Source organism: Lagopus muta, chromosome 6 (genome assembly GCF_023343835.1).
Source record: "Lagopus muta isolate bLagMut1 chromosome 6, bLagMut1 primary, whole genome shotgun sequence".
Taxonomy (NCBI): Eukaryota; Metazoa; Chordata; class Aves; order Galliformes; family Phasianidae; genus Lagopus; species Lagopus muta.
In genome coordinates, this window is record NC_064438.1 from 52,871,557 (window position 1) to 52,885,759 (window position 14,203).

A 14,203-nucleotide genomic window follows, 5' to 3' on the forward strand; every position below is an offset into this window, starting at 1 on the left:
CTAAGTTCAATCCATTCAGCCTTGAGCAACCAGGCAACAGATAGGCCACAGCTTAGTAGAGTAAGCGTGAATCTGCAGCCAGTCATCCAGATGACTATCCTTTCTGATTCCCTTAACTGAATAGCCAGACCTTCTTTGAGATTATGGCTTTTTTTCTTTTTTTTTTTTCCTTGAAGGTTTGTTTTTTCAACACTTCAAACAAATCAGGCTCCACTCCTCTCCTTTCCCATATTACCTTTTGTTTACACAGAATCACAGAATGGCCAGGGTTGGAAGGGACCTCAAGGATCATGAATCTCCAAACCCCTGCCACATGCAGGGCCACCAACCTCCCCATTTAATACCAGCCCAGGCTGCCCAGGGCCCCATCCAACCTGGCCTTGAGCACCTGCAGGGATGGGGCATCCACAACCTCTCTGGGCAGCTGTTCCAGCAACTCACCATTCTCTGTAAAGAACTTATTTAGCAAGGTAACAAGTGAAAAGAACATCTGTGCCAATATATTTTTGCAGAGGATTTTCCCTAAACCAATGTACTCAAAGCCTACTTGTATTTAAGATGGTGCCTAAATTCTTAGTGATTTTGGATTACAGAGCAAACCTGTTTTGTCTGCATTAGCTCCACCATCCTTCAGGTGTGATCCTTGTTGAAAATCTTGAGCTCCTTTCTTGAGAAAATACAGAAGTCTTGCAGTCACTGTCAGAATTTAATGCCTTCCAAAATGTTCTCTTTATGTACTACAGCACACCAGTACTAAAGCTTCACTGTCAGACTGCAATGTGCATTTCATTCAGACTTTCTTCCTACTCTTGTTCAAAGGCTTAAGTTGTTGTTATTGTTTTTTTTTTAGGAAAATTACTTGTGAAACACATTATTTTGCAAACTTCAACCTGCACAACTAAAATTTAGCAAACTTCATTAGCAAACCTTGATGTCAGTTGCTCTTTGGAGTGTCAGGGAAAGTCTAGCAGAAGGTATCAATACTAGCACTGCTGGTGCTATCTCTGAATCTTTTTCTTAATAGTTTTGCACTAATACAATTGAAAGAAAAAATTAATCTATAGCTTTTGCTCATATTTGTTTAAGAGCAGATATGAGCAAGATATTTTTTCAAGGAATCTTGAGGATTTACAAGAATTAGTTTCATTCTCAGTTGTACTTGGAAGAATGCATTGCTACCTGTAGGATTTACTTAGTCTTGTAGAGCAATTCTTGAATTATAAATAGAAAGTGAAGAGAAAGTCTACGTCTGTAAAAATTCTGATAAACTAGACTTGGATCATTTTTCCTTCTTGTGCTTGATTCTGTTTTGTAAACCTTGCCAAACTCTGCTAGGTTGGGTAGGTTTTCTGAGAAATACAGATTGATAAATTTTACATGTCAAAAAATGGATTTTTGATCTCAGAGGTTGCAGGTTATTGGGCTGAGGTGAGCCTGAGCCGTAGGCTCTCAGTCATTAGTGCAGTAGGCCAGGTCGAGGATGTGTTCAGCACTACTAAGTACAGAACAAATCGGCTCTAGCATCTCTTAGCAGCACCCTCCTGTCTTTCCCAAGGGCTTGACATTGAATCTATTGCACTGCAAGTCATATAAGGATATGTCCTACTGCTATGTCTCTGCATGTCACTGATGCTGCTCTGTAACCTTTCTTTCTCTTTGCGTGTCCTTCATGAAACAAGGAAGAAAGGAGTATTGTTTTAGTTTTTATTTCTGTTGTTAAAAGAGTTCTGAGCCTACAGCTTTCTCAGTCTTAAAAGAAATTAGAAAGAACTCCAACCTGGGAGGTGAAGAGAACTTGCAAGACAGACTTTTGCAATAATTTTAGTTCAGCCTATTCAATTACTATCTCTATAGTGATCATTAGCAGCATCATAGCTAGGCTGTAGCACAACCTACTTCTCACATGGGTTGGTTCTATTTCAGGTAGCTCCATTCTGTTGCTTGCAGTGTGATTTGGTTTACAAGACCCTGCTGGAGGAAAAAGCATTTGTGGCTCACAGCTAGTCATAAACTCATCAAAAGGCAGCCTTGCATAAGATGCTGTTGTTTCACTACTCTGCTGAATACATTTTCACATTTTATTATTGCATTTATTGTTTAGAAGTATGTGAGTTTAGAAATTTTCTATTCTTAGGTTTCTTTGAGAAAGTGGTAACTTTTTCAGTTTGTTTGTTTGTTTCGATTTTTTTCTGATCATCTGACTTTAACCTGTATTCCTAATCTGTGATATGGGGCAATAGTAAGAGAAGGAGAAGGGTGTTTCCTTTAGGAGGGTGAATGTAGGAAGGTGGGAAAAGGATGTGGTTTGAGAAGTCACAATCATAGAATGATAGAATATCCTGAATTGGTAGTGTTCTACAAGGATAACTGTTCCAACTCCTGGCTCCACATAGGACCATCCAAAAATCAAACCATGTTTCTGAGAGCATTCTCTAAATGCATTTTGAGCTCCAGCAGGCTTGATGTCAGGAAGTGGAAGAAGGCGAGTGTCAAGTGAAACGTCACTGCAGTAGGAGTGCAATGTGGGAGAAAAACATGTTAGCACAAAGTAACAAAAGGGTCTTCCAAGCTTTAGAACATACCCTGATGTTTTTCTGACACCTCATGCTGATTTCTGTTTCCTATTGTGCTGCTCTCTTGCTAGATTGGATGTGGCAAGGAAGAGTTTGCTTGGAGACCTAGGGAAATAGGGACACATGATGGTTCTTAATGTGTTTGGGCTGCTTGGCAGCTTGGGATGATGGGGCTCATATAGGAACTGTGGCTTGGCTTGAATCTAATTTTATCCAGCTGGTGCTAGAGCTGTAGCTAGAAGTTCTTGTAGAAAGAAAGGAATGGATCTAGTTGAGCAATTTGTAGTCATCCAAAGGAGCAGTCTTTCCTCCTCCACTCTTGCTTGTGCTGGTTAACTATTCTATTGCTTTCCCTGACCTCTCCGGAGCAGATTTATATTACTAGCCTAGCAGTAAGACTGAAAAAAAGAGAAACTCTCCCTCCCTTTGTTCCTCTCCTTTTGCTGGGATAGGTTTCTGTGAAGTTCCCAAGCTCAAGTAACTTTTGTTGGGTTGGATGAGCTTCAGCATAAGGAACAGGGAGGAATTAGGAGGTTCTGAGAAGGCAAGGAAGAAAGACTGCTTCTGGTGATGGCAGCAAACTGACAGACAAGTGGAGATGAGCCAATCTGACCTCTGTCAGTAGCTGCTGCTCTTGAAGACTGATTAATTCTAAAGGGGAAGTTGAGCTAAAACTTGCTGCAAAATGAAGTCTGATACTGGAAACAATGAATAAAAAGATTATGTGGGAAGAGTCACTACCTTTTGTATCTGCTTCTTTGTGGTAACGTACTGAAAGCTCTTGTTTTTCTTTGCAAACTGTGGTGTTATTGTGTTTTTATTTCTTTTTAAGCAGACTCCTTAAAGGGCAAGTTGTTTTTAAGTGTCTGTATTGATCAAAGAATAAAGCTCAGTTGCTTCAATTGCTGTAAATACTTTGGGAATCTTCCAGCCACTTCAGCTGGCTTTGTAACTCTCTCTCTTCTCTTGTTCTCCCACTGGCAGAATCTTCTGCATCTTGAACTTTGCTTTTCTAGTTAGATTCAGGTTATCTACTGAGAAGAGAAAGTGTATTTCTGTTTGCTTGAGTATATTAGTTGCATTGTAAAAAAGACATTGAATTAAGGACATCTGTTCTTGATGTTTGTTGAAAAACTATGGAAGGCTATTAGCTGCAACCAGTTACTTTTTACCTCCGTATTGAAGCAACTTCATTAGTTACTGGTTTGAGCTAGCAGGCCTTTTCTATCTTGCCCAACTATTCTTTACCTCCCTATTGCCTGTTTTCTCAACAAAAAAGGAGGAAATAATCATTAATAATACTGAGTAGATAAATAATTGTATGACATCAGTCACATCCTTCAAGGAAATTATAATTTTCTGTAATTGCATGGTTCACATTCATCATAGAATCGCTTGAGTTGGAGGGGACCCTTAAAAGTCATCTGACCCCCCTGCAAAGATCAGGGACATCCACAACGCCATCAGGTGCTCAGAGTCCCATCCAGCCTTACCTTGTGTGTCTCCAGGGACGGGGCATCCACCACTTTTCTGGCCAACCTGTACCAATCTTACCATCTTAGCCTTAACATCCTTATTGTAAAAAACTTCTTCCTTATATCCTACCTAAATCTCCCCTCCCTTAGTTTGAAACTGTTTCCGCTTGGCCTATCACAACAGATTCTGCTAAAGAGTCTGTCCCTTCTTTCTTACAGCCCTCCTTCAGATACTGAAAGGCCACTCTCAGGTCTCCCCAGAACTTTCTCTTCTCCATGCTGAACAGCATCAGCTCTCTCAGCCTGTCCTTGTAGAAGAGGTGTTCCATCCCTTGAAGCATTTTTTGTGGCATTTCAACAGGTCTGTATCTCTACTGTACTAGAGACTCTACATCTGTACATAGTACTCCAGGTGAGGTCCCACCAGCACAGAGGGGCAGGATAACCTTCCTCATCCTGCTGACCGTGCTGGTTTGGATGCAGCCCAGGATACAGTTGGCTTTCTGGGCTGTGAAGGCACATTCTGCTGGCTCGTATCTAGCTGCCTTCCACCAGTGCTCCTAAGTTTTTTTCAGTAATGCTGTGCTCTGTCCTTACACTCCCCATCTTGTATTGATATCAAGGATTGCTACAACCCAGGTGCAAGATCTTGCACTTGGATATATTGAACCTCATGAGGTTCACCTGGGACCACTGCTCAAGCCTGGCTGGGTCTCTCTGAATGGCATCACATCTAATTTCATCTATTTATTACATGTAAGTAACTAACTCTTTTTGCTAGTTCTTTGTGGCTTTATAGAAACAAACCTCCAAGTGCTTTTACATTATAAGACTATATATGTTGTTTTTTTTCTTGAACTTATCCAGGAGACTCTATGTAGTTAGGTTAAATGAATAAACATCTCTATTAATAAAGGGTGAAAAGGAAAAGCGAGAAATGAATGTTTGTCTCCATGACATCAAGAAGCAAATACCTTATACATGTCATCTCCGTTGTTGTGTACAGACAAGAAAGCACTCATGCCATAGGAAGGATTTTGTATCTGGCATCTCTTAAAACAGCTCTGGTTAGGGAAAATATGTCCTTGGTCTTTATGGAGCATGGTTGCCTTTTCCACATCTTCTGCAAGGAAGCTGAGATTTCAGAAGAAAATTAGTGTTCATTTAGAATAACTTAATTCCTGCTTTAGGAGATATGAGTCCTAACAGACATGTTTTACTATAACAGAATAGTCAAGGCCAAATCTTTAAGGGAAGGTACAGTAGAATGATATAAGACCTTAAGCTGTGACTGGGCACTGTATGTGGAAAGACTTAAATGAAGGCAGAAAGTAGATTGAGTTGCAGTAGGAGAGAGCCTTTGAACCCTGCCTCTTGGTATCTAGGTATGTCCCCATTCAGCTGGAAACTGGTTGCCTCATGGAGAACGTCTGACACTGTGACTAAAAGCTTCATTGGCTTCTAAAGGTAGTGAGAGTGTTATTCTTCAGGGCAGGTTTTTTTGTGTGTGTGGAGTGGAAATAAACCTTCCCATGTAAAAGTGATTTTCCCTTTTATACAGGAATTGTTATGAAATTAAGTGTATGGTACTGGGGTGAAAGCCATGGTAACAGAGTATAAGGTATTGACCCACAAGATACTCACAGGTGATGAGAAATATAGCCTTTTGCCTTTTTGATGTTTCCTTCAAGTTCTTCTAGGTATAATTATGACAATTATTTCTGCAGATCTTAATGCTGCGTCCTTCTTGCTACAGCAATTTAGTAATAGGCATGGAAGAAAATGTAATTGTTAATGAACGTTGCTCAAAAAAAGATTCTTTCTGCAGTCCTGTTCTGGCCATTTTTCTTCACTCCTCCTTCAGTGTTATCCTTTTATTGTAACAGCTTCAAAACTTGTGGGAGGTGGTGAAAAGGTTCTTTGTTAGGTGAATCCTGAAGTCAAACCACTCTTTAAATTGCTCATATCGTGTGAATTTGCTGGAAAGCCAAGTTGTGGCTGGAGTGCTAAATACAGTAGGAACGCTAAGAAGAAAACTCAGTAGTTACTTGGGAAGTTCACAGACAAGAGGCAGGTTGCATTCTTGTAAAATCCCCAATGGTCCCAGAATTGCTCACCATGAATAAGTTAATAATGGTGTAATAAAGGTGTCCCTCCTTGCAGCTGGGACAATACAGAATTTATGCACTCATCAGTAATGGGTCTGGCTGTTAATCAGTAAGCTTACCCGTTTTATTCATGAGAACATCTTTCTTTAAGGGAACTGTATTTGAATTTATTGGTGTTAGTGTATTCTCCTTGCGCACTTGTAAACAAAGGGGAGCTACCATCTCGAGCTCTTATCTGGATTAGTTTTGTGTCTATGTCTCAAGGCTCCTTATAGTTCCACATGTCTGGTAGATGGGTGCTCCAGTTACAAACTGCTGTAACTCGGTGTCTGATCATCTCTTTCAATGCAGAGAAACTCCTGTCCTGACACCGTCTCTCTTATCATCTCTCTGCCTCCAAACCAACCAGGAATTTGTAATAGTTAAAGACCTTCTCCTTTTATATTGTTTTAGGAAATATTAGTGTACTTCATATGTATATGAAAGAGAGAAAGAAGCTTGACTTTTTTTCTTTGCCTGCTGCCTAATGCCACCCCATTCCTGATTGTTTATCTAGTGAATCTTTATTCCATCTGGCTATTTAACACACAGATTTCTTAATAAAATCTTAATTTGCTTTGATCGAAGGTTTTTGCTTTTATTATCCATAATAGATGTGGCTCCCAACTGACAGAAGATCTGAATGGAGAATAGAAATACAATTTGTAGGTAACTACTTAAAGCTGTTTCTAATGCTTTGTATATGTAGTCCTTGTTCCCCTTCTGGGGCTGCATTTTATGGACACTGCTACAGACCCTGTAATATTTTAATCTTTGTCAGGACTCTCTGCCAAGCAGAACCTGTATATTCTATTGTAAATATTCCTGTGGTAACACATCTTGGAGTCACTGATGGCAGTCCAAATACAGAACAATTATCTTCTGCAGAATCCTGCTGTGCTGTGAGGTGCCTGACAATAGGGACTGTTGTAGTTTCTGGCAGGTTTGCCCAAAGAAAGTCAGTTTTAGTTTACCTGTTTTAGTAGTCGAATTCCTGGGCAAAAGGTGCCCATATGGATCTCTTGACTGTACTGATGTCCTTTAGAGTCTAACTTCAGTCTAATGGCTGCCTGAAACCCTCAGGTGCAATGAGTTATTGTCCTCCTTGTGCTCTCATATTTTTTAAGTTTTTGCTATTTGTTTGTAAGAGAGAAAGGGGCTTTTCACAGTCTCTGTTGCTGTCCTGTGAAAGAGGCAAAAAGGTATTTGCTTAAAAATAGATAAATAAAAGGAGGAGGGGAGCTTTAGCAAGGACCAGTATTTAGGAGCTTGCAGGACCAGGGAGCTGTGCTGGGGCCTGAAGGAGAAAGCCTTTTTAGGAACAAATAATTAAATTGCCATTCTGTAGAATGTATCCATAAACCTTTACATTCCTACACATTTGTATTTAGATGGTCAGGAGCATGACTTTACCCTTAAACAGAGTTTAAGAGCTACCACAGGCACAAATAGGATTGGATAGACAGGTCAGAGGCTGTAAAAAGAACTCAGTGATCAAGAAGTGCTGGATTTGAATCCCCCATAGCTTGCAAAAGTCTTCATCTGTTACAGCCAAAGCAAATCTCAGATTAAAAATATCAGTGTTTGGACCTGCAAATACATGGAGATGGGAAGCTCAAGGAAAAAAAATGTAGAAACAAGGTAAAAATGCAGATCTAATGCTAATTTCTCTAATGAGAAAAACGGCATTAGTGTGAAGTAATTATGGGAACAGCAGACTGAGTGGACAGTAATACTGCTTTGACTTGGTGTTGGCTGTCCTTGCAGGGAAGCTGTTGATAGCAAAGGTGGCAGGGCTATTGCAGCTACATGGGTGGCAACAGTCAAACCTCCAAATTCAGATGAAATATTTGGAAGGTTATGTAGACTTGAAGGTATGTTTGCATCTAAAATGCAAGGATGAATAACATGATGCTTTATCCAAACGAATTTATGAGCATGTCAGCTTCCCTAGAGTAAATGAGGTTAATGTGCTGTGCAACTAATCAAACACTTTGAAAGCAATCCCAGTGTATAACTGAGAGTTGGACCTTGATGCATGTCTTCAGTTTTCTTTAAATAAATGTTAACTTGGTAAAATAGAGATAACACCTTAAACAGCTTCTCATTAATTTGGTTTGCTTGAAAAAGAATGTAATTACATTACAAGCAAAAAACAAAAATAAAAAAAAAAAAAAAAAAAGAAAAGAAAAACCCCATTAAAAACAGCTCTCTCTTTTCCCTTGGTATTATTGTAGTGGGTGTTAAAAAACATTGTCAAAGTTGTTTATTAAGAATGTCTGAAATATCTAAGATGATTAAGTTGCTGGTTCAGAGTGAATGTTGTTATATTTCAGGTTTTCCTGTGACAAAGATTGAAATAATAATAATTAAAAAAAAGTTTGACCTGGCTTTTTTAAATGTCAGTGTTTTCTTCCAGAATTGCTGGTTAGTTAATCATTCACATTCCTGTGCTAAATATGAGAGTGACTGGCTTATGAAATGGTTCAGTAATGTAAGAGCTTTAACTGCAGTGAACGACAAATTCAGAAGCTTGTTATGTCAGAAAGGAGGAGGAGGAACTTCTGTTTAGGTCTTGCCTTCACAGGGAAAGGAAACACTGATAGTATCTGTGTAATCTTGCACTGATGAGCTGGCATCACATTGCTTTGAAAAGATTCATATTTGAGATCTGATGACTAAGTGTTGGTGAGCACAGCTGCTTTAGAATCTGAGATAAAGGAAAGAAGGAAAACAAATCCAGAATTGCTATGTGAAAACCTTGCTGACATGTAATGCTGTCAGAACATTCATAAAGAACAGAAACCCCATTCAATGTCAATCAGGTACGTGCTATATTGAATGCAATATTTATTATTTTCAATGTTGCCAAAGCTCTGCAATTGATAGGTGCTGGATTTATGAACAGTAAACTCTGTAAGTGAAATGGGGTAGTTAAAATATTGAGAGAGTTTGTTTTAGTTCCAGTGCACATTTGTTCTTAAAGTCAAACAGTTTATGCAGATTTTCAACAGGTTTGTGCTTTTAAAATTCTTTGAGGGTTCAAGGAAAATTGTAGAAGTTTGCTGTATCTTAGTACTTTGACTTAAAAAGCTGATTGGAATGTGATTGCTGCACTAAAAGCAGAAGGAATGCTTTTGATGAACGCAGATAAGTAATTTTTATTATTATTATTATTATTGCCAATGTGCAAAAATGAATATGCTAATAGAAGGTTAAAGCCACTTAGCATCATAATATTTGTAGGGCCTGATCCAAAGCAAATTGGAGTTATTAGAAGTTTCCCTATTGATTTATCTGAACTTTTGAATCAGATTCTTCAGATTGCAGGTATCACATTGCTTAATATCTCAGTTTTGTTTTTACAGCTGTTGTGTCTGTCCTGTTAGTTTTCTCATATTCAAGTCAGTGATGTAGGTTTCCACTCTTGTACAAGTAAATTGAGTTTTGAAAAGCATCTTTTGAAGTAAACAGGCAGTTACAAACCTGCTTCGTCAGTTTGCTTTTGGAAATGCTAGAGGGTATATTTAACAATAATGAAAGGTGGGTGCACATGCACACCTGTTTACCAAATCCTTTGGAATTACTGCCTGAATGCTAATAAAGGTTTTTGCCTAGCAAAGACAGGAATTATCTCATCATTTTATCTCGGGTGTTTTAAAAGTGGAGTTCTATTGGAGAAAACAAACTCCAGTCTGAAGGGAAAAATGGGATAAAGAGCAGATTATGTAATCCAGAACAAATGGCTAGTGAATGTGCAATGTCTTTTTGGGAAATGTTTCTATCTTGTCATATGGAGAAGCACCGTACCTTATATGCAGTGAAAGTCTCGATATGTTTGAGTAGCATGAGAAGCCCCTACTGAACATAGTCATTTAGCACTTGATTTTGATATGCTGAGTTTTAGCAGCTCATTGTTTCCTCAGCCATATCCTTGAAATTCCTTGTTCATCTTTTCTCCCCCTAAGAAGGGAACAGATCGAAGACTGAAGTACAGTGCCTTCACTGAAGCAGCATTTCTGACTTGTAATGTAAATCTTTAGAACTTCTATTTGCAGTTTCAGAACTTCAGCAAAATTCCTTTACAAGTCCGTGAACATAATTTAAACAGAATCATCCCCCTGTTCTTTTTCCTCCTTTTTTTTGCTTTCCTTTTGTAATTTTCCTATGTCTTTTTAAATAAGACGCGATGTGCTTTGCAGGCACAGTGGTAGTGACCCAGTGTCAGTGTAAGACAGTGGTAGATCCTCTGTTCTCAAACTTGTAACCATGTGTGTAAGTGAACAGTTCAGCTTCCTTGGACTTTTAAAGAAGAAATAACCATAAAAATCTTAGACTAAATCTGATACTTCTTTACAGCTGATCTCTGAAATGCTGTAACTCACGAGAACCAGTTAATTTATTTGACCTCCAAGTATTTGCTGGAGAAAGTGAAATTAGAAAGATTATTTTTCATCCCAGTGAACATGTTTGTTGGCAACCTGATAACCTGGAATGTCACAGGAAAAACACTCCGTAGTTATAGAGACTGTCTGAAAATGCTACAATTGCAGAACTGCCTTCAGTGAGAGTCAGACAGTGAGTTTCTGTGATAACATTCTGGTAAAGAATGGATTGAAGTGTATTAATTAAAACCCTTTTGAAGCCATGTTTACTATGTGCTCTTTTCAAATACTCTGTGCTCTGGTTCTAGAATATTGACTTGAAGGGGCAAGTAGAAAAAAATGTGCGGTGGAAAGGGGTGGGGAGATCCAGGAGCTCAATAGGATGTATAACCACTCTGTTATCCTGCTTTTCTTCAGTTTTCTGCAGCACACTTTTGCTAGCTGCAGGAAATATTCACGTGGAAGTGCTTGCTGGTCCATTCCTCTAGGGACAGGAAATAGGAAGCTCAGAGAGCAGAAATCCCAGGATGAATTTTTTTTAGCTTTATTGAGATGGAATTAAGAGAACATTCAAGTTTTGTCTTGATTAATATATTGGACAGGTTCCCCTCCTGTGTTAATAAACAACAGGATTCTGACTAACTCAGCTGAGTCAGGCTTTTACCCGCAGATCAGTAAAAGGCAGTTTCTCATGTCCAGTTTAATAAGAAAAGTCTGGAACAGGTTTTTTGTCTTTAACAGACTAAGACATGCCCGAAGCCTTTTGTCACCTGTGGATGACATTAAAGATATCTGATTTGGGACTCCATGCTGCATTAGAACAGTGTGTCATAGCTTGCAAAGTCAAGAATATTCAATACCTTGATTTCTGTGTTATTTCTTTGAGTTTGTGAAGAAAGGTTACAGCATAATTACTGATTTCTCAGACAGTTTTAGGTCTTTTAAATCAGTAAAATTGGATATTAGGTAACTAAATAGTAATAAGATTTTAAAAAGAGAAATTAGAGTGAAATTGCAGGGACAAAAGTGTTTTAAAAGTGTTCTATTTTCCTCCAGTGGGAAGGTGTGTAGCAGACTGAATACAAGTGAACCAGTGTTATACATAAATTCTAACAAGGAAATCAGAAAAACAGCTGAAACTGTATTGTATTTCATACGTGCCCATACATAGATTTGTTTTCCATCCAGTTATAGCAATAGTCATTTATTCATGTTTATGTCTACAGAAAAAAGACTGTTTGGTGCAGTAAAGTCTAAAGCAACTGAACGCTTATTTATAAATGGTGTTTGCATGCTGAGCAGAGCAAACTGCAAATTGGGCACTCCTGGAGCACTTGCAGAACTGAAGCAAGTCACAAAGCTTGGAGCTTTTGTGGCTGCCTGAATGGAAAAAGAGCACTGTATGTGGCATGTTCTTCTTGGAAGGACAGTTGTGAAACAGACTCTTCTATTAAGGCAATTAGATTTACAGCTTAAATAATTTGTGTAGTAATGAGACTGTGTGGAAAAATCAGAGTAAGAAATGCTTTTATTTAGAGGAGGAGAGCGTAGAGTAAGGGCTGTTCACCATTGGTGTGAGAGGGAAAAACTCTGCTGCTTTTTTCCTTCTTCAGGTCACCCAGCTCTGACAAATGGCTCCCCAGCAGCAGGTTAACAAACAGGGTTTTCTGCAGCCTCAGACAGCTTGCAAAGGAAAGGTTATTTGAGGAGCCTGAGGCATGGCATGCTCAAGGGAACAGTCGGTGCATCGAGTCCACTTAGCCAGGAGAAATTAAATCCTGCATTTACTGCCTTACATGCCAAGCAGAAACCCCCATCCCATGTTTTCTAGCTATGGGAAGTGAGATCCTCAGGTGGCACAGTGTGCTCTGCTGAACTAAACTAGTTCATGTTGTCTGGGGAGATGAATAAGTCATATTCCCAAATAGCTGATTTTGTTGCCTGTAGATTGCTGGGGGCCTGGGCTTTGGGTGCAGCTATGACCTTACTCTTTCTGTTTGCTGGCCAGGAGGCTCTTAGTCTCATCAGTGGTTTTTATGCCTGGTTTTGGACAGCTGCTGCCAGGGAATCTCTTGTATATACTTTCCTCAGAAGGTGAGATGGACAGTCTTGCTGCCTGAGAGAATAGGAAGTGCCAATTCCTGCTGTATTCCTACTGCCTGATTTTCTGTTTTCTTTCTTTTTGTTGTTGTTGTTTTGTCTTTTCCAAATATTGACTTTTCTCCTTTTCCTCTCCTAAATTTCTGTCTGACATGAGTGCGTTGCTGCTGGCATTGTTCTCTATCTGCCTTCTGTATCTCCTTGCAGACTTGCACGGGGGAACTGCTGTGGGAAAAGGGAATAAACAGCAGTGTTTTTTGTTTCTGATTTATTTATTTATTTGAGCATCAGGAGAGACTGATGCTGGGAGATGTGGAATTGTTGTAAGAGTAAACAAAAAGAACTTGAGTCAAGTCAGAGCCCCTGCACCAGCTCATGTCTCTGCCATGCCAATAACTAAGGCACAGTTAGTCAGTAACCCACTGAATTGTGTAAAAGCCCTACTGGGCAAAATGTGGCTTTTTCTCCATATGTAGCCTCCCTTTCTGATGGCAGATGATTGAGCTCGACTCTCTGCTTCTCAGCAGTCATACAAATTAAAGATGTCCCTCAAAACAAGATTTTGTAATGACTGGAAAGCCATGATAGTTATATGGCATTCTCATTAAGGGAGACATGGTGGTTGAAGGAAGTGATCTTCCTGGACACAAGGAACTGGTATGTTCCCTGCTGTTGGCACAGAGCTACAATCTGATAATCAAACCAAGAATTAACTGCTCAGAATTAACCCTGTAAGAATAAACTAAATTAATTATTTTGTGCTGAGATCCCCCACCAAAGTGTGCTTCAGGGTTACTGGATGCAGACACACATCCTTGTTCAATGAAAGCACAAGTCCCAGCTATAGGCCAGCCTGTCCTGCTCTCTCCTGCCCTTCCTTGCATCAGAAGATGCTTTCTTTAAGTAATAATGTTTTTGTCAGACAAGCGTGATGTTCTTTGTACTAGCTTTTGCCATGACACTGCTGTAGGTTGAAGTGTGATTTCAAAATCCTTGGGCTGATGATTATAATTGCTACTTGTTTAATAGCTCTAATGGATTCTTCTTTTGTAAGGTAGCATGTTAGAATTTTCCCACTGAAATCCAAATATTCTTTTTGATGGAACACGTACTTGAGTGCCTGCTTTGAAGTAAAGGCATGTGAAGTAGAGGAGCTGAGATCTCTGAGATCTCAGTATTCATTTATATTCTTGAACAGGACAGTGGCTTTTAATTTCTGGTCTATAGGTCTCTAAGTTTAAGAAATATACTTAAGAAATGCAAGTCATAGAAATCTTAAGTCTGTTCTGAGGTCTGATAGCATTGTAAGGGTTTATAAATTGAAAGGCTAAAAACTGCTGTCGTGAATATTAACCCGGGTTTGAATCAAGCATACCTGCTAGTGATCTAATCCCACTGCTGTAAATCTTACGGCTCTCTTCATGTATCATAAAGTGTCATCTTTGCACAGGACCCACAATTCTTCACTTGAACGAAGTTGATGAGGTGGCCAGTGTCCTGGGTAATTATCGTTTGTCATTCTT

The 14,203-nt window shown here is 39.2% G+C and overlaps 2 protein-coding genes across 5 annotated transcripts in view; both read left to right on the plus strand.

Moving 5' to 3' along the window:
* The window catches only part of WDR89 (WD repeat domain 89), a 320,794-nt gene that overhangs the window by 28,140 nt on the left and 278,451 nt on the right, over positions 1-14,203 (plus strand). The gene's annotated exons all lie outside the window — the stretch shown is intronic.
* The window catches only part of ESR2 (estrogen receptor 2), a 44,495-nt gene continuing 38,931 nt past the window's right edge, over positions 8,640-14,203 (plus strand). For 2 of the 3 annotated variants that reach the window (XM_048948685.1, XM_048948686.1), the window contains exon 1: positions 8,640-9,020. Coding sequence is in view for 1 of the 3 variants with exons in the window: in XM_048948682.1 (XP_048804639.1) it covers positions 14,161-14,181 (21 nt within the window). In the remaining 2 variants the exon portion in view is untranslated. Of the gene's footprint in view, positions 9,021-13,848; positions 14,182-14,203 lie in introns of those variants that run through there. The other variant, XM_048948682.1, reaches the window with a different exon arrangement.